General features: G+C 35.1%; 2 protein-coding genes across 8 annotated transcripts; one reads left to right on the top strand and one right to left on the bottom strand.

Annotated features, from left to right (window-relative positions):
• The first annotated feature begins 506 nt into the window (after positions 1–506).
• 14-3-3zeta (tyrosine 3-monooxygenase/tryptophan 5-monooxygenase activation protein zeta) lies at positions 507–9,016 on the top strand. 7 transcript variants are annotated; one of them, XM_073088837.1, is made up of 5 exons: positions 507–666; positions 5,772–6,107; positions 6,977–7,100; positions 7,521–7,684; positions 8,073–9,016. In XM_073088837.1, exons 2-5 carry the CDS (start codon positions 5,808–5,810, stop codon positions 8,226–8,228), a joined length of 744 nt encoding a protein of 247 aa, XP_072944938.1. In that variant the 5' UTR covers positions 507–666; positions 5,772–5,807; the 3' UTR covers positions 8,229–9,016. The 7 variants fall into 7 exon arrangements, with proteins under 7 accessions (XP_072944938.1, XP_072944887.1, XP_072944895.1 ...); XM_073088786.1 differs by lacking the exon at positions 7,521–7,684 and adding an exon at positions 7,263–7,426 and having other exon boundaries at positions 508–666; XM_073088794.1 differs by lacking the exons at positions 507–666; positions 7,521–7,684 and adding exons at positions 673–825; positions 7,263–7,426.
• A 2,172-nt stretch (positions 9,017–11,188) lies between these two features.
• On the bottom strand, positions 11,189–17,458 carry LOC140753927 (uncharacterized). The gene is made up of 2 exons (XM_073088773.1): positions 17,287–17,458; positions 11,189–12,531 (listed from the first exon to the last, which is right to left on the bottom strand). The coding sequence occupies exons 1-2, from the start codon at positions 17,441–17,443 to the stop codon at positions 11,624–11,626; spliced, it is 1,065 nt and encodes a 354-aa protein (XP_072944874.1). The 5' UTR covers positions 17,444–17,458; the 3' UTR covers positions 11,189–11,623.
• Between the last annotated feature and the right edge of the window lie 1,636 nt (positions 17,459–19,094).

The following is a 19,094-nucleotide window of genomic DNA, read 5'->3' as shown; positions in this document are numbered from 1 at the left end:
CGATTAAGTGATTTTCAAATGTATTTTAATACAAATAACTATCTATATTACAGGCCATCTAAAAATGGCAGAAAATCAACCTCTACGATAGCGGATAGAACCGCTACACCTAGTTTAGTCCGAAACAATCCACAAGCTGATGTGTTTAATTGTGTTTATGAACTAAGGCTGGTATAACAATATGACGTACATAAAAAAGAAACAAAATAATAATTTGGATTGGCACCTTACTTAAAAATATGTAATTTTTTGTATTGCTCACTCAAATCACCTCGATGACATACGAACATATATCTTACTCTCAATACTTAGAAAAATAACATAAAATGTGTACTGTGTATTTAAAATAACCCGCGTTTTATATCACTTTCCGGTGACATTTGAAGGTATTGAGTACAAATTTCTAGTAGATCGACTGTCTCTATTATGTCGTATGTATTAGAAAAGGTACAGTATATGGATTAGAAAATTGCATTGCAACACTACAAATCCCGAGCTTCCTCTACAAGCATTTCAAAATGGCCGACATGCTATGAGAACCCTGTTCCGTTTTTTGTTTCCCCTCTGGCCCCGCAGCCGTCAGTGTAGTGTATCGTTCACCGCAAGAGAAAAATTGATATTGTGTTGTAATTTGCTGGCTAAATTACTTTATTACCCTTCTAACAAGTAAGTGTATTAAATTAATCGAGTGGGATACCTTTTGTGATTTTATGAGTGCTAATATTTGAAAATCGTACCAACATACAATTGTGACTGTGACGCATATAAGGAGTGTCCCTTGCAGCAGCCATTTTGACCGAGCCGGCGACACGATCTTGCGGTGCGGTTAGCTATCATTCCAAATTTTTGTAATCGGAGCGTAGTGGTATTTTCAGTGATTGTCTAGATAGCTAATAGTTTTTAGCAGTGATTGTAATGTTATAGCCAATTCATTGTAGAAGATAGTTAAAAGTGAGTTTTTTGGCACATTACCTTCTGGGATAATTAGGTATGTGCCTGTAACTCTGATAATAAAAGGTTTTTTTTGGTTCAATTACCATTTCGTTCATCGCAACACTATAGTAATTTCCTCGCCTCACCCTGTTATGTGTTAGCTATATACAGCTCGTGTCGTTTTCATCGGTAAAGTAATCAATGATCACGTTAGTCGGTTAGTGCGTCGTAATTTTACCGTGCGTATTCAGTCAGTCATGCCGTTATCTCGTTCGATAACGATTTATGTCATAAAACGATGGTGATCCTAAGTCGGTTGTTAAGCGATCATACACTTAGGATGTCGGAAATTCTATAAATTTACCGAAATTCGTAAGTTACGGTAGTCTAGTTCCTTCTATCCTTGTCGCTTGAGTCATATCGCAAGGCGCCCCCGCGGACAGGCACGAGTGTAAGCGTAAGGTTAGGTCAAGTACTTAAAGGCATTAGTGATTTTATAATCCATGATTATTATATAAAATATTATATTTTCTGTACTACTGTATGAATTATATTATTAGTTCATAAAAAATTCGTTGTACATTACTCCTTTCACATGAGAATTATTACGAGTGTGCTTATTGTACGAATTGGATTAGTCATAGCACCAGTCATAATTCAGTTTGATGTTTGATGATGTTATAATTGAAGAATTTTCAGGTATTAGCATCGACATATTTTAATCCTGAAATAAAACTATATTAGTATTATGCATTCATTCAGTTGTAATAAACAATTAAGAGTTAATGTATCAGCTAAGTTGTAATAGCTTTTTTAACTTTTTTAAGTAAAGAAAACTTGGATCTTTGTATGTACATTTCTTTCTATACTTTCTACTACTTTCTTTCTATACTGAGCAATTGATTTTGTGATTAATTGTATTATTCCAATATTTATTAAATTGATTATTGCTATCATTATTTCATGTTCACTGTGACAATATTATTTAATGTAACAAATAATGGTAACACATTGTGATTTTATTTGCATGTAACTCGCTAACAATTTGGGTTTGATCTCTAGCCAGTTTGACATTTAAGTATTGAAATAAGATTACTGTTCTGGGTCTAATTGTTTGTGTATTAGACTTTGTGTCCATGGAACCACACAGGATAAATCACAGTTATAAGCATAGAAACTTATTTATTACTTAAAATCAAATTGGAAGGTTTATTGATTCCACATATTACTATCCAATAGTTAAATCTATATTTCAGTTTTACAGTTAACATATAGTAATACAGTTAAATATGCTGTAGTATGTTAATTATTTATACAACTTGTATCTGCTTATTATTCTCTCGGTCAATAATGTTTTAGATTTATATTCTAATGAATATAAAACTAGAAATAGTAGTAAACTCAACGAGTGTAATTATGGGTGCATTAAAAAGTTTACTTTACATTTTGGTTTGTTGCGTCATATTTGTCAAATTGAATTATGGAGCACCTCCCAGTAGAATATTGCAACCGATATCACAATATGTATTTGCTTAATTAATTTACTTCTATAGTTTATAAGTAAACTTTTACTTAGACAATGTTTTTACTTTACTATTTTTTGATAAAAATGTAGAAATCCTGGGTGTTGTGTGATGTGCAGTACTGGAGTAAAGTGGACATTAAAGCCAAGGTGGTAACAAAAACAGGGCCAAGGAGTACTTCACTGGGGGGCAACTCCTACTTTATATGGCACAAGTAAGGCCGCTAATGGGGTACTGCTTGCAACTTTGAGCAGGGGCGATGCAATACCAACTTAACTAACTTAAACTCATGTAGAAATGCAGTGCAAATCACCAATAACTACTGCTGACCCAACAATCTCCGTACAGTTAGAACCCTTAACCCTGCAGCAAGGATGTAGGCTCCCTCTGCATGTTCTGCTGGCTTTAAAATGGTGATTGATCCAAGGAACTATTTGACCTGGTGCCTACCTGTCCTCCATAGCACCACTCACTAAAGAATGAGGTAACATGCAAATATTGTCTTGTGGCAGATTTTCATAGTCCAGTTTGTGGGGTCATTTATGTTGCATATGTGTAATATAAGGAATGAACTTCCTCCTAAGGTTATATTCCCTCACACCTAGCATGGGTGCAAATAAAAGCAAAAAAAAAATTTGAATAAGAGATAAAGTACATTCATAAAATAGAAGTCAGCCATTGCTATATTAGAACTCTTAAAAGTGCACCCATGGATGTTCATAAGTTTGTGGGCTTGAACTTGCACATTTATCATTAACTTTCAATATAGGATAATTTGTCTCGCTCTGCAACATGACCCATCATAATCTCTTGCTGAATTGCTATAAGCAACCTTCTAGTTGTGCCAGGTATTTTATCCATTCTTATACAAATGTGTTTGTGTTATTAAATTACATAACATAATAAGCACATATGCAATATCAACTTAAGTATTTGGTCATTCACTAACTAATGACGTCTTGATAATTTATAGATAGTTAATTTGAGTACAGAAAACTTGATACAACATGATTTTGATGCAAGTGTCAATTTCTGTATGCCTTACCTTTATTCTGTACTTCATTTTGTAATAGTACTTTTTATTTAAGGTGGAAGTCTCCTTTGTGATTCAAATTTGAAGAGTTGTGCCTTTTTCTGTTTTATAACAGCAGTGTTCTGGTCCGATCTATTCTGATTTGAAGGGTGTGCTAATGAGAGAAACTTAACCTAGCTGTTCTAAATTAGTGCTCAGGGGTAGCAAAGTGGCTGATGTCATACATACATAAGTAATTATTATAATTATATGTCATGTATATAACATGACATATAATTATAATAATTACTTATTTTATTTTTATATATTTTAACACTGAATGATGCAATAATCTGTAGTGTCATGTATGCCAATGACATTTTGTATGCCAGAGATTTGCTTATTGTTGCTTATTCAAACAATTTTTTTTAATGATGTACCAGATAAGTACGCAAGTAAATACTTACTTATTGCTTTTTTTTCTTATTAACTGACACTGCGTCACCCTGAGAGATTTATAGATACTTTGAAAGTAATTTTATTAGGTGTCTGACAACTATAAAGGGGTTTTTATAAAATGGGGTTTAAAAAAATAAAATAAATTTAGTAATACTGTAATATGCAAATAAAGCTGACTATAAGTATAATGTTTTGACATGTTGCAATCTATACATATAAATAAAATTGGAGTGTCTGTTTTTATTTTGAATATACATATGGTATATATACCAAAATAACATTTTTACAATTATTGTCTGTCTGTCTGTTTGTTCTGGCTAATCTCTGAAATGGCTAGACCGATTTTGACGGGACTTTATTGGCAGGTAGCTGATGTAATAAGGAGTAACTTGGCACAGCTTTCTTTTTAACGCGGGTGAAACCGCGGGGCACAGCTAGTCTAAAATAAACCTTTTCATGTTTATTACATTGTAAAGTTAAACATAAGATTATTAGATATATTCACTTTAAATTATTTATTGATTGGGTTAAAAAGCACTGGCTAAGCACTAATAATTGCCAAATTCCTTTAATAAAACATACAATATCAGTAAAGTTTCATATTTTATACAAGAATTGTATCAGTTATTTCAAAATCATAAAAAACATTAAAAATATTGATTTAAAATCAAAGTAAATTCTTAATTCGAGGAGAAAAAGACTGTCTCTTTTTTTCCTTGATCTCAAGTTATTACTCGTCGTCGTAGTCGTCGTCGTGTCGTCGTCGTCACACCATTATTGTCCCACTACTATATTTATGCCATAAACGAAACTACTTGGTATCAAAATTACTGAAGTGAGACATATTTATTAAAAATGTCTATGATATATAAATAACTGTTTTATACATAGGGAGCTACCTTATAAATTGAGGGCGTGGTCTTGACTGTTCACCGAAAATATGTAATATAACAACTTCAATTTATTTTTTAACACATAATAAATAATTCAATGCCATCAGTTTTATCGTGTCATGTACCGGGATCCCCTGATTACGTGCGTTTTGGTCTATAAGGTCTAGTTTCTCAAAAATTGCTAAATAATGTGTTCTCAATGCTAGAAATGCCACGTGGCGTAATTTTCGCTATAATCTGGAGTAATATGCGTCTTTAACATAACACACAGAAAGGGCAATGGAAAATAGTAAAATGGTTTTGTAGTAACATAATGTCATCCTATAATTAGTCCGTGGAAGATATGTTGGATGTATATTAAATAAGTTGGCGGAGCGTATTGGAGCCTAGCAACAGGATATCGAGCAGGGGGTTGTAGATAGATAAGGGTAGTGTGAGGTAGGCGCGAGGCGCCGGGCTGCCGGGTGCGGTGCACGCGGGGTGGGCGTCGAGGCGCGAGGGTGAGCGGGTGACGGGGTGAGGGGGTGGGTGGGTGAGGGGCGTGTGCAAGCGTCGCGCTAGTCGTATTTCGTCTGGAGTGTTTATCCCGCGTCGGCGGATCAATACTGGTGGCGCAGTGGCGCAGGCTGACCATCGGCGCGGGCTGTATCGCGTGTGCCTCGCCAGTTGCTCGAGTCTGTGAGATGCTGTCGAACCAAACGGACGCCGCGTCGATGTCGCGTTTGGCGTGAGGGTTGCTCTTTGAGCTGCGTCGAATTTTTACATTGCGCTAGTGCGCTCGTGGGCCTCCATCCAAGGTGCGCCATTATTACATGATGACTCACATACCCTATTTGGATTCACTTCGGTGAAAGTGACGTTTAAACGATTAGTCTTTCTGAGGAACGATTCGAACCGCCGGCTATCGTGAAATACTTAACACGTTGTTCATATTTTATACATTTATTGCAGGGGCATCAGTAATATAGTTCTCTCTCACCGTCAACGATGTCCGTCGACAAGGAGGAACTGGTGCAACGCGCCAAGCTGGCGGAGCAGGCTGAGCGATACGACGACATGGCGGCCGCGATGAAGGAAGTCACCGAAACCGGCGTCGAGCTCAGCAACGAGGAAAGGAACCTTCTTTCCGTCGCTTACAAGAACGTCGTTGGAGCTCGACGGTCATCATGGCGGGTTATCTCATCAATTGAACAAAAAACCGAAGGTTCGGAAAGAAAACAACAGATGGCAAAAGAATATAGGGTTAAAGTAGAAAAGGAGCTCAGAGAAATCTGCTACGATGTACTGGTAAGTTTTAATATTTTGATGTCTTGTGTTCTTTTACAGATTCAACATTTTTATTCTTTTGATAAGAAATGAATATAATCGACTTGATGCGTCGCAATTAGAGGATATTACGAAATTCCTTCCGAATTAAGTAGATTAATGTCTGTGGCCGTCTTCCTACGCCAGTGACGTCATATTTGCACGGTGCCAATTTGAGGGGGTGATGCAAGCGTTCAGTTGTCGCGGTCATTTCCTACGTAGCTGGCATGTTCTGATTAATCATGGGCGTTGCAAAGCTGGTTAGCCATGTGGGCGCACATAGGGGTGCGGTGCGGCTCACCGCGGGCGGCGGCGGGGGCGGGCGGCGGGCGCGGGCGCGGGGTGACGTACTGCGCCGCGTCGCTGCGCGCGCCGCTCGCCCATCTCCGTTCGTTGCCCTGTCCCTAGACATCGACCATTTCATTTTTTTTTTATGAAACTCTAAATTTAAAGATTAGACTCTAAATTTAAAGAAGCATGGCCACTTATCACCCAACTCTATTCTTCTACACTAACATAAATTTAATTTTTTTGCACCCTTTCGCAATCCATATCGGAACAATGTGTAACTTAAAACATCGTGGATTAGGATGGCAGGGGGTTGCGAAATAACTGAAATTGATTGGTTTTTATGCGGACGGCTTTTTAGAACCTTCACGTGTTACAGTTATTTAATAACAGCTATTTTAAAAAATACTTTTCAAAATGTAGTCCGTGATTATTAAAATTCTGTGCACAATAGATGAAGATTGAAGTCACTGCTGTTCCTGTCTTTATATTTTAACTTAGTTTTCTTACTAGACACATGAAACTTAAGATAGCAAATACTGAGTCACAAACATTTGTTACAGGGCTTACTTGACAAACACCTTATCCCTAAGGCTAGTAATCCAGAAAGTAAAGTATTCTACCTTAAAATGAAGGGAGATTACTACAGGTACCTCGCAGAAGTGGCCACTGGAGAAACCAGAAATTGTAAGTGTATCTTCTCTTCCTTCAATTCCCCAATCTTTCATTTCAATCATTTATTTCTATTTCTGACTTACTTTGATTTCATTGTGCCTTAAGAATTCTTATACACATATAATTTGGTTGGTGTTTATAAAACAAGTGTTTTAACTTAAACTTATATTGCAGCTGTTGTAGACGATTCACAGAAAGCATACCAAGATGCTTTCGAAATCAGCAAGGCGAAAATGCAGCCCACACACCCAATAAGGCTTGGGCTGGCGTTAAATTTCTCCGTCTTCTATTATGAGATATTAAATTCACCAGACAAGGCGTGTCAGCTCGCCAAACAGGTCATTATTTGTGTCAGTTACGCATAGGCTCTGTGCTGGCTGGCACGAGGGTAGGGTGCACGCTAGGCGTATTAACGTACTCGCTTGTCCCCAGCCGTCGTGGAGGACTCTCAGAAGGCATACCAGGAGGCGTTCGACATTGCTAAGGCCAAAATGCAACCAACCCACCCCATCAGGCTCGGTCTTGCGCTCAACTTTTCCGTATTTTATTACGAGATAATCAACTCACCTGCGAGAGCGTGCCACTTAGCTAAACAGGTTTAAAAATTGATCAGTGAACTGCAGTGTGACATGATGATGTAACAAACTACTAACTTCTCGAGACACTTTAACATCTTTGTACCACTGTGCATGGAGATCAGAAATTGTCATAGATGCTGTCTTGTCTTGCATAATTAATATCGTCCCGGCATGGCCACTATATACAGTGCAATTAACCACCCTTAATCCTCGATCCAGCCAGCATCGGAGTGTTTTAACTTGTATTACTTTATAATTGTTGTGACAATAATTAAATGTTGTTTATAAATGGTTGCGCCCTCTTTCGAAACTTTGCGATCGAGGGGAGTAGTTGAAAAATGAAATATTAGCAATCCCAGGGAAACGGAATATTTTACGATCTATAACGAGTGCATACATTTTGCAGGCGTTCGATGACGCGATCGCCGAATTGGACACACTGAACGAAGACTCATACAAGGACTCGACGCTGATCATGCAGCTGCTGCGAGACAACCTGACGCTGTGGACGTCGGACACGCAGGGCGACGGCGACGAGCCGGCCGAGGGCGGCGACAACTAGCCGCGCCCGCCCCAGCACACGCATTTGTTCTCATCGGTGTTTATAAGAAAACGAGTAACATTCGAGAACGTCGCGCGGCGCGGGCAGCCCGCCGCTGTTGCGAGCCGTCGCTTGTAAAAAAATGTTAAAATGTCGTTCGCAGCGGACCTTCACGTTCCGTCTAAAATTAAATGTTATGTGTCATCTTTGACGGTTTTGTATTTCTGTATTTACACTGGATTACAGATATCGAGCTGACCTGATGAATATAAATATTTATAACTTAAGTTATTAAAATTACGGTTTCTTAAGTTAAAAGTGTTTTCCTTTATTGAATAGAATCAAATCTACAGCCTGGTCGGCCCCCGAGTAACATTCCTTTCGCCGCATGTCCGCAGTGAAATGGAGATCATGATGGTGAATGTTTTGAAATTATGCAATTAGTTATTAATTTGTTAAAGTGCGCCCAAATAACACTATGAATTCTAGATTTTTCATGAATAATGAATCCACAAACTGTAATGGCTGTATCAGATTAGGGCACAAAAAACTTGTTAGTGTCTTTTATGTGGTTTTGTGATATCCTCTACAACTTTTAATACTACCAAAGTAACACTAAATGTTGACATTAACCATTTTGTTGTGCCCGTCATTGATTATTATAGCATTCTGAATTTTCAGGCATTTATTAGCAAAATAGTTTTTTTTTGTGATGGACAAATATTGTAACATTTCTGCTGCATTTTATCAGCCATTAATCTATTATATTTTTCATGTTTTCACCAATAAACTTTTTGTATTAAATACAATTTTTAGTTTTAGAATCAATATTTAAATAAACCACCACCTAATAACCCCAAAAGGATGTTTGAGTCATATCGTCAAATAATACAGTAACCTCTACTACATAAGAGATATCAATTCGCGTGAAATTGTACAATTTTCACTGTCATAGTAATACATTAGTCATGTTTTCCCAATCTACATGTAATAACACCACGAATGACTGGAAAACACTATATAGTATATTAAAATCATAGACTTTCTGGTGACACAAATGAACAAACACTTAAACTTTTTAATGACTGATTATGAAAAGTTATTTGATTTTTCCACTGAAGTTATAATAACTTGTTTTCATATTTTAACATAAAAATATTAGAAAAGTTTTAAATCTTACATGCTGAATAATCAAGGTGGCTCTTACAGCGATGCCGAGATTAGCTTTTAAACAGGAACACTTAAAAGGTAGTGCTAAAACTTAGCGCTGTTGAGTTCAATACAAAAATAAATGAACTGTGTAAACTGAAAGTTTCCCTGTTGTGATTTGATAGTAATTATCAAGGAATAAGTGATAGAGATCCTTTTAGCAATGATAATTTTTGAATTTGTTAAAGAGAGCAAGATTTACGTTTTACAACATAAATACGAGTATATTGGACAACAAACAATATAAAAATGTATTGTCCTATGTTTAATTACTTGAACACTAGTTATCTTCATTTGTCATAGCACTTGCTGTATGCTTAAACGACTTCCACATTGATCCCGTATTTTATAAGGGACAAAGAAAATTTGTTGTATGTTTTCATGTTCTTTATAGCTGGTTATACAAAAATATACTAGGTTGGTGACAATACACAGGTCTGATATCAGGTGTGGTGACAATCTTATTCAACACCTTAATTCTTTCTTCGACCATGAAGCCAAATTATAGAATTTGTTGCCAAAATTCTTATCACATTTCGTTTAATCACAAGATGTCTGTTGAATTAGTAGATAATAAATCAATAAGTTAATTACGTGGCGGAGTCCAAGACCTTATCAGTGACAGAGCGAAATATTTCTGATTCAGTAAAAAAAAACTTCAAACATCAAGGACTTTAAAAATTACTTACTTACATTACTATTTCATTCTGATATATAAATATTTTATGTAACACAATCAACGAGGTATGGTTTTTCATACATGACTAATTAAAATATAGGAATCCTTGAGCAGTTGTTACCCTGAAATCTAGAATACGTACTTTATTTTAATAGTAATAGTAATATTTTAATAGTAGTGGTATTGCTGCTACGCCCGAAACGGATCGGTTGATGGTGCCAGCGTATTCGGACCGCGGACCACGCAGTTCTACGATCAGTGCCTCTTTGGATTTAATTAACGAAGGAAGAAATGTGGAATCAAATACTGATTTTTGCATGGTGTTTAATCTGAGGATTCAGTGTTTCAGAAAAATGAGATTACCTGATTTCAAAGTAAATAAATAAATGGACCCAATGATTGAATATAAGAAGTTACTTAGTAGCCATATAAGTAGTTATAAATGAATATCTTTAAAATTGACTAATTATCATGTTAGAAGCTTAGAATCTATATCAAAGAGTAGTGTGGCGGAGACTGAGGGGACAATCTTTCCCTAGTCGGCGAAATTTTATAAATTAAGAAAAATATTTATATTACGTGAATAAACACATGTTTTCTCCGATTTATTAGCTCATTGGTAAATTTAAAAAGGGTCATAAACATTTTATTAACGAATTTTTGTCGCTGACTTTCTAAATTCAACCTCTGCCCTCGGCGGCCTCTACCCACGATGCGCCAATGTTGTCTGTGTGATGATCAGGTGTTGATGTTCAGCTTAAAACACTAACAAGGAATACCAATAACGTAAGTATTTTTTGAAGGTTTTCGTGACAGCATTACAATATATGAAGTAACATGAATGTTATCAACACTTAATAGCTCTTCATCAGTATAGTAGGCGCTACCGATGCACACGAAGATAAGCATATAGTCCCAGAAACCACGACACTTAGGTACCTACTGTAAATTTACTTTGCTTAGCCAACTACGGGATGTGGGATCGAACTGGAATGCCATATTTAAGGCAAATCGACAAAGTATAAAGTTATTAGGTAGGTACTATAGTTTTAAGTATTATTTTATTATCTTGCGATGTAATAAAACCACTTAGTGTCTATAATCATTATTTTATTTTATTGAATACTTTCAAGAAAAGTATGTTGTACCTACATTAATATAAAAATAGAAGCAGTGCTATTTAATTCACCTTGATTATCTATTCTTTATATTTCAATAAAACTTAATCTTATTTAATTTAATCATAATCACATTCGCATATAATAAAGAATTTACAATAACATATCGCCCACCAATAAAGAATTTACTTGAAAGTTATGAGACCAAAGTAAATTGCTATAGTAAACTTGTCCTTAATAAAATCTTTCAATAAAAATATTTCTCAAATTATTTCTTTATTGGTGCAGTCTAAGTATACTGTAAGAGACGAGGCACACTTTTATGAGCAAATCGATACATTACAGTTCATTGGTCCGCTTACAAAGATATTTATAAAGCTCGATTACCTTTTAATTCAGTAGGGATAATGTCAAACATTATCTTCATCAGTCCTCTTAAATCCTAAAGAAAATATTTTTCTTAAATGCGGTATTAATATTATACATAAAAGAGGTCGTATCAATGTTGCAGCTAAGTAAGCTGCGCTAAATACTAAACTTATTAATATCATAATATTGTTATTGTGTATTAATTGTTCATCCTTACCAGTAATTGTTGAGTAAATATAATAAACATTAATTACAGAACGTGGAGCGCATAATACACCGTACACAAGAATTAAGGATAATGATAATTTTAAAGCTGCAATAGATTCACTGCCTTCCATTTGAGATATCAATTTATTTGACTTTAATCTGAGAAGTATTATGATAGTTGCAATAGTCATAATAAACACAGGAAGAATCAAATTAAACACTGCAAGTAATGATTGCATTTTGACTTTGTGATTGGAATCTACCAAAGTGCATATAACAGTATTTTCATCAGTTCTTACGGTTGTAGCTAATGCGAACTCGGGAATGCTTAATGATGTAGATAGCACCCATACAAAAATCGACGGTGGCGCTATCGGAACGGTAGTGTCGGGCAGTCTATAATCCACATTCATAGTTCGAGGAGGAGTTGACGTATCGCTGTTTGCTACTAGGCTGTGCCGAGAAGAACGTATCTCTTCATCATCGTCTCTTTCGCGCCTTTTATTTCGTTGAACAGCAGCTTTAATCTCAAGATTAACTGTTGCTAATGTATGTAGGGCAATGGTAGTTACTAAGTACAGCGATGCTGTCGATGTGAATACTCGAAGTCCACGATAGGCTACACAGCTGCCAGTTCCAAGCGCCCAGTTCATGGTATTCCTGGACCATAGTTCTGGTCCGAGTGCCGTAGCCACTAACGCAAAGTCGGCCACAGCCAGTTGTATTATCAATGAATACAAACCTGAAATAAGAAACGAAGGCTAGACTGCTGTACTGTAGTCATTAAAAATATAACTAATAATGACCAACTTAGTTTATTTATTTCATGTTACAAGGTCAATGCAATATATTCAAATTGTAAACACCTCACTTTTACTTATTGGCGTAGGACTTTGGAGCGAAATTAACAATTTTAATAAACAATTATATATATCCATAACAATTTTATTAAATTTAGGGCTGCCATCACCTAAATTATTTCCTGGTCCAAATTCTGATTTCTTTTTGAGAAAACTCCTTTCATAATATGGAATGCTAAGGTGAGCCTGGTTGTTTGTTATTGAATTTTTGAGTAGGTAAGAATTTTTTACAGTTTATTGTTTTGTTGGGATTATATTTATTTTTTTACAAAATGTGGCTATTATTTATACAGACACTTTTTGAAAACTGTGTAATTCTCAATTAAAACTGACAAGCCACCATAGATTATACACAAGCCACAGACTATATCTACTACTCATCTCCCTCTTTAACATGAATAAATTTAATCACAATAATCAACTAAGTATGACGGTTTTCTTATGACTCTTCCATATTTGGAAGTACTAATGTTATTTTCATTTTTGAAACCTGGTGACTTAGAATTATGTAACGATGAAAATGAATGTTGCAATGGTGATCGAGCATCTGGCAATTCTTCAGTAACATTATCATCATTACATTCTTCTGGTCTTACAATATTTCTATTTATTTCTACAGTTTCTCTTATAACATCAGACACATCTGGAATAGAACTAAAATCTACACAATGTGAATCAGACTTAGAATGTTTTATATGCAGAGAATTTCTAATTAAAATTTTACCTTTACTACTGACAACTCTGTATGACCTAGGATTGTCAGTTTTATCTATAATCACACCTGGCTCCCAAGTTTTATTAATTGGATTTCTTACAACAATCTTATCCCCTTTTTTAAAGTCTCTTTTAAAAGAAGCATTTACATTATAATACTTTTTTACTTTATTATGCCTATTCATTTGCTGTTTAAACGCATCACAAATAATTACTTTAGGCTGTAGCTGCTTTTTTACTGCAGGTAATTTTGATCTTAATAAACGTCCCATCAACATTTCTGATGGTGAATAATCAGTTCCCGCAACTGGTGATACTCTATATTCAAGCAAGGCTTCATACAATTCCTGTTCTGAATCACATTTTTTTATCATATGCTTTGCTATTCCCACCGCTTTTTCTGCTAATCCATTAGACTTGGGATAATATGGAGATGAATGAATTAAATCAATATTTCTCTCTTTACAAAATTTAACCAATAAAACACAATTAAACGGACTATTATCGCATATTATTTGACTAGGAATTCCATGAACAGAAAATAATTGTTTTAACTTTGTTATTATTATCTCAACTGACTTGTTCTCAATAGCAATTATGTCAAACCATTTTGAAAAATAATCTACTACAATTAAGTAAGATTTTCCACCATACTCAGCAATATCCATTCCTAGTTTCATATAAGGCAATTCAGGTATTTTATGTTGTATAATAGTTTCCTTACGGTTACTGGATTGATATTTTTCACAAAGTTTACATGATTTAACATACATCTCAATCATTGTTGACATTTTAGGCCAATATAGTAAATTTCTCGCACGTTTTTTACATTTATCAATTCCTAAATGAGCATTACCATGAATTTGTTTAAGCATATCAGTATACATACTCCTGGGTACAACTACTTTGTCATTATAAAATATTATATTATCTTTTATTAACAACTGGTCTTTTATTTTATAAAACTGATGCAGTTCATGATCTGTTTTACAATAATTTTTCCAACCTTTACTAACAAAGTTAAGAACTTTTGATAACATAGCATCTTTTGTGGTTTCATCTTGAAACATTCTTAGTTTAACTTTACTTATTGGCAAGTACTCTTCTAATGTAATAGTATGAACAATATCCGACATGTCTGGATCATCATATATTTTATCTTTCAAATAATTTCTTGACAAATAATCTGATATAAACATAAATTTCCCTGGAACATATTCAATTGTAAATGTATATTTCAGTAATTTAAGTAACATACGTTGAATCCTATTAGTTGATTTATGAATTTCTTTAATAATAATGTGCACTAATGGCTTATGATCTGTCTGTACTTTAAATTTATGCCCATAAATAAACTGATGAAATTTAGAAATAGCAAAACAGACCCCTAACAGTTCTTTTTCTACCATACTATAATTTTGTTCAGCAGATGTCAAACTTCTTGAGACAAAAGCAATAGGTCTACCTTCCTGCATTAAACACCCTCCTAAGCCGTCTTTACTAGCATCAGTTTGAACAATAATTTCTTTATTTAAATCAAAATAACTGAGTGTTGGAGCTTCACTTACTAATTTTTTTAATAGATTAAATGCATTTTGTTGTTCTATATTCCAGCTCCATTTAGTATCTTTCTTAAGCAACTTTCTCAGTGGCGCAGCCACATTAGATAGATTAGGAATAAATTTGTGCAAGAAAGTAATCATACCTAGAAACTTTTGTAAAGATTTCTTGTTTTCTGGTTTATCCACATTTAATATTGAATCAACTTGTTTTTTATCTGCTTGAATCCCTAATTCTGAAAAAACAAACCCTAAATAACATACTTTAGGAATTTTATATTGAAGTTTAGTAGGATTAAACTTAACACCATATTTAAGTGCACGTTCCATAACCGTTTTAAGAACTACATCATGTTCCTCTTTGGTTTTTGTAGCTATAATTATGTCATCATAGTAAACTTGGACTCCTTTAATATCTCCAAATATTTTAGTGTTTTCTCTTTGGAATATTTCCGGGCTGGAACAAAGGCCAAAAGGTAACCTATTAAATTTATACCTACCAAATGGTGTATTAAATGTACACAAAAAAGTAGAGCTATCCTCCAATACTATTTGATGAAACCCGTCTTTCATATCAATAACTGTAAAATATTTCATGCCAGAGAGATTTGCAGTTAAATCTTCTATTGTAGGAATATTAAAATGTTCTCTCATAACATACTTGTTTAATTCTAAAGGACATAAACATAAACGTAAAGATCCATTTGGTTTTTCAACAATAATTAAATCATTAACCCACTCTGTAGGTTCTGTTACTTTAGATATAATTTCCTGAGCTTCTAAGTTATTTAATGTCTCTTTCAATCTAGGCTTTAAAATTTCAGGGACCCTACGTACTGGTTTTACAATAGGAACTGCTTTTTCTGACAATCTTATTTTATATTCAAACGGTAATTTGCCTAAACCTGTAAAAGCATCTTTATATTGTTCTAAAAACTTACCATCCTCTGTTAAGTTATTAGAAACTTGGTAAACTCTTTTAATTAGAGACAACTGAACACAAGTGTCCCTACCCAGAATTGGTGTTGTGTCACCTTTTACAACTGTAAATTCTATTATTGTATCATTTCTTCCCATTGGTTTGCATTTAATACTAATTACTCCGACTGGTACGATGACAAAACCTCCATAAGTAGTAACCTTCTGTTTATTTTTCTTCAATCTTATTTTTCTTGGGTTTAATTTCTGATAAAGATGATAGGGCAGCACATTAATATCTGCTCCTGAATCAAGTTTAAATTTAATATTCCCAATTTCTTCAATATACACCTCATGTATCCAATCTTCTCTTTTATTTTTCATTTGGATCTGTTCTATTCGCAAGCTATCTACATTATCACTCATCATGCTAGTTTCTACCTCCTGAACATTTCTACTGTCTTCTTTCCATTTCCTTGCATTATTTTTAGCACACATGTTTTTAAAATGATTGAGCTTTCCACATTTATAACAAGTCTTTCCATAAGCTTGGCATTCATTAATACCATGGAATTTGCCACATTTATAACACTCAAATTTGCTTTTCTTAAGTCTCTTTTCTTTGTCATTTTTTACAAGAAAAAGACTATTACTCACGCTATCACTTTGCATAATTTCTTTTTCTTTCTTATTTTGTTCAAATGCTCTGCCAATCTGTATTGCTTTTTCTAAACTTAAATCCCCCAGGGCAAGCAATTTCTCCTGCAACACTACGTCTTTCACTCCAATGACAATGCGATCCCGTATTAACGAATTCAATTGTTCTCCAAACTCGCATTTACAGGCTAAAAGTTTAATGCTTGTTTGAAATGAGTCAAAACATTCACCATCTTCTTGCACCCTTTTGAAGAACTGGTAACGACTGAATACAATATTTTTCTGCGGCGCAAAATATTTTTCAAAAAGTTCGACGACATTCTGGAAAGTCCTTTCTGTCGTTGTAACCTGCTTCCCCGAGTCGTTTAATTTAAATGAATTGTATATTCGCAGTGCTTCTGGACCTGCAGCGTTTAGGAGCATGGCCACTTTTACTTTTTCCGTTTTATTTTCCAACTCGTTAGCAATTAAATAAATTTGAAATTGCTGAATAAATAGGGCCCAATTCTCGGCAATATCGCCGCCCGTTTGTAATTTAGGCACTTGATTGTCCATTTTTACCAGTTTTTTCACCTGACACCATGTGTAATTCTCAATTAAAACTGACAAGCCACCATAGATTATACACAAGCCACAGACTATATCTACTACTCAAAAACTTCTTCCAAGCTCCATTTAAATAAAATAAAACCGGGAAGACACGAACAGATGGTAGCCCTAGTAACACTCAAGATTAATTTATAATCGTGCGAACATATCTGATTAAAATGCGTTATTTTTAAAATTTACCGTTTGTTGACCGCTTGAGGAGTGCGGCCACCAGCGCGCAGTTGGTGAGGGTGGCGGCGCCGGCGATGCACGCGAAGTACGCGGCGAGGACGAGCGGCGGGAGCAGCGCACGCCCGGCCGCGAGCTCCGCCGTGGCGTCGGCCGTCGGGGAACGCATCGGGATCAATGACTCGCGCTGCGTCACCCGCCTTCGCCGCCGTCCCTTACCGTTTTTTTTTTCACCAGAAATGAATCACCACTGTACGAACATGTGCTCGCGAGACGCTTGCTGGAGATGTACGTAGGTACTCAACAACACTTTAATTATGATACTGTATTTCGGTTAGCGTCGTTAGAATTCACGCACTTGAGTGTCGTTTAATTATTGCAACGTCGCCACACACTGCGATACAGACGATTTTTTTATAACCTACACAAAGCTCGCTCGCAGACGTGTGCGAATATTAATAATAAGGGATTCGTGGCGGTTAGTCTTCATTATTATTCAGTCCTCGCAGCGTCCTGCCTGTGGCATGAAGAAGGAGTAAACAGACTCATCCGTTACGGCTATATTTTCGATTATGTTTGGCACAAAATAATGTTACCGGAAATGTGTTCCTGGAGCTCAACGACCTTGTAACGGAGTTTTATTTTAACTTGAAATACCTACCAAATTGATGACCTACTTTCCAGTTTTGTAAAATTATAAATCTGAGAAGTGTGTCCTACAAAGATATGCGATATACAGGTACATGAACAAATAACTTATTTTGTGTGTATCATTATTATCAACTCATGTTGCTGCTCTTGGGCTGCATATGAGCAACAGTTTAGGTAGAGCACATAATGCACGATGGTTAAGTCCAGAATGGTGGACATAAAATAGCTCTGATGACCATGGAAAATTTGCCACAATTGCCATCAATATTAGAGTGATCATAAATAATAATTACACGCATAATTCGAAACTAAACCCTTTGGAAGCGAAAAATCATCTCAAGAGAAAACCCTAAACAGTCCACTATATAATTGATTATATTTTCGATTATATCCTTAAAAAAATGGCATTACTTGTTGTAAAGTGGATTTGATGCATTATTGTTATATTAAATTTATATGCCATCTATTTTATTTAATAACTGTAATGCGGCCTTTGGCTGAAATTTTTCCATTCGATCAAATAGAACATGAAAAGGATTAATACATACTTACCGTATAAGAGAATACCCGTTAACAATGAAGGAAAACATCGTAAGGACACCTACGAGTATGTACCTGAAAGCTCTCTATGACAGCCTGAAAAGTGTTTGAGGTCTTTTAATAGCTGGATACCATCTAGTTTTACCTGACCTGATTCATTCGAAGTTAAGGCTCGAAAACCTTTAATGTAGTGAGGACCGTCTCCGAACAGTGGTATCACAAACTAAAATGAGTAAAAATCAAAGAATTACATGCATACTCATAGGAGATCGAATAGCTTATGTATTTACACTTACGCTTTTTAAACCTTAGTTTAAACAATGTATTGGAATCATTTTGTTAAATTTAGCATATATGTGTAAAATACTAAGTATTAGACTATCTATTAGCGTTAAACACAAAAACTGCGTGTGCACCTCACCTTAGAAATCTCACATTATAATTATTGCTATTTCAAGAAGACTACACAATATATTATTTTTCTGTACTACGTCATTCGAACGAAGGAGTACGCATCAATATCAATAGATAATGTTTTCTTTTTGAAAATAGCTATAAAATTAAATATAAACATGTAAACACTAACGACACCGTAACATTGCATTCTTCAACATTTAAAAGATGATAGA

The sequence above is a fragment of the Epargyreus clarus genome, unplaced genomic scaffold (assembly GCF_041222505.1).
Source record: "Epargyreus clarus isolate Ecla_fem2 unplaced genomic scaffold, WU_Ecla_fem_2.2 ptg000003l, whole genome shotgun sequence".
Taxonomy (NCBI): domain Eukaryota; kingdom Metazoa; phylum Arthropoda; class Insecta; order Lepidoptera; family Hesperiidae; genus Epargyreus; species Epargyreus clarus.
Note: the sequence above shows the minus strand (reverse complement) of the source record. Positions and strands in the feature narration are given on the sequence as shown.

Excerpts from the sequence above, each read along its gene's own strand:
- 14-3-3zeta (XM_073088837.1), top strand. The coding sequence starts at position 5,808 with ATGTCCGTCGACAAGGAGGAACTGGTGCAACGCGCCAAGCTGGCGGAG. Across the intron at positions 6,108-6,976 it reads AAATCTGCTACGATGTACTG|GGCTTACTTGACAAACACCT; the intron begins GTAAGTTTTAAT and ends CATTTGTTACAG. Across the intron at positions 7,101-7,520 it reads CACTGGAGAAACCAGAAATT|CCGTCGTGGAGGACTCTCAG; the intron begins GTAAGTGTATCT and ends GCTTGTCCCCAG.
- LOC140753927 (XM_073088773.1), bottom strand. The coding sequence starts at position 17,443 with ATGCGTTCCCCGACGGCCGACGCCACGGCGGAGCTCGCGGCCGGGCGT. Across the intron at positions 12,532-17,286 it reads CCTCAAGCGGTCAACAAACG|GTTTGTATTCATTGATAATA; the intron begins GTAAATTTTAAA and ends TTCTTATTTCAG.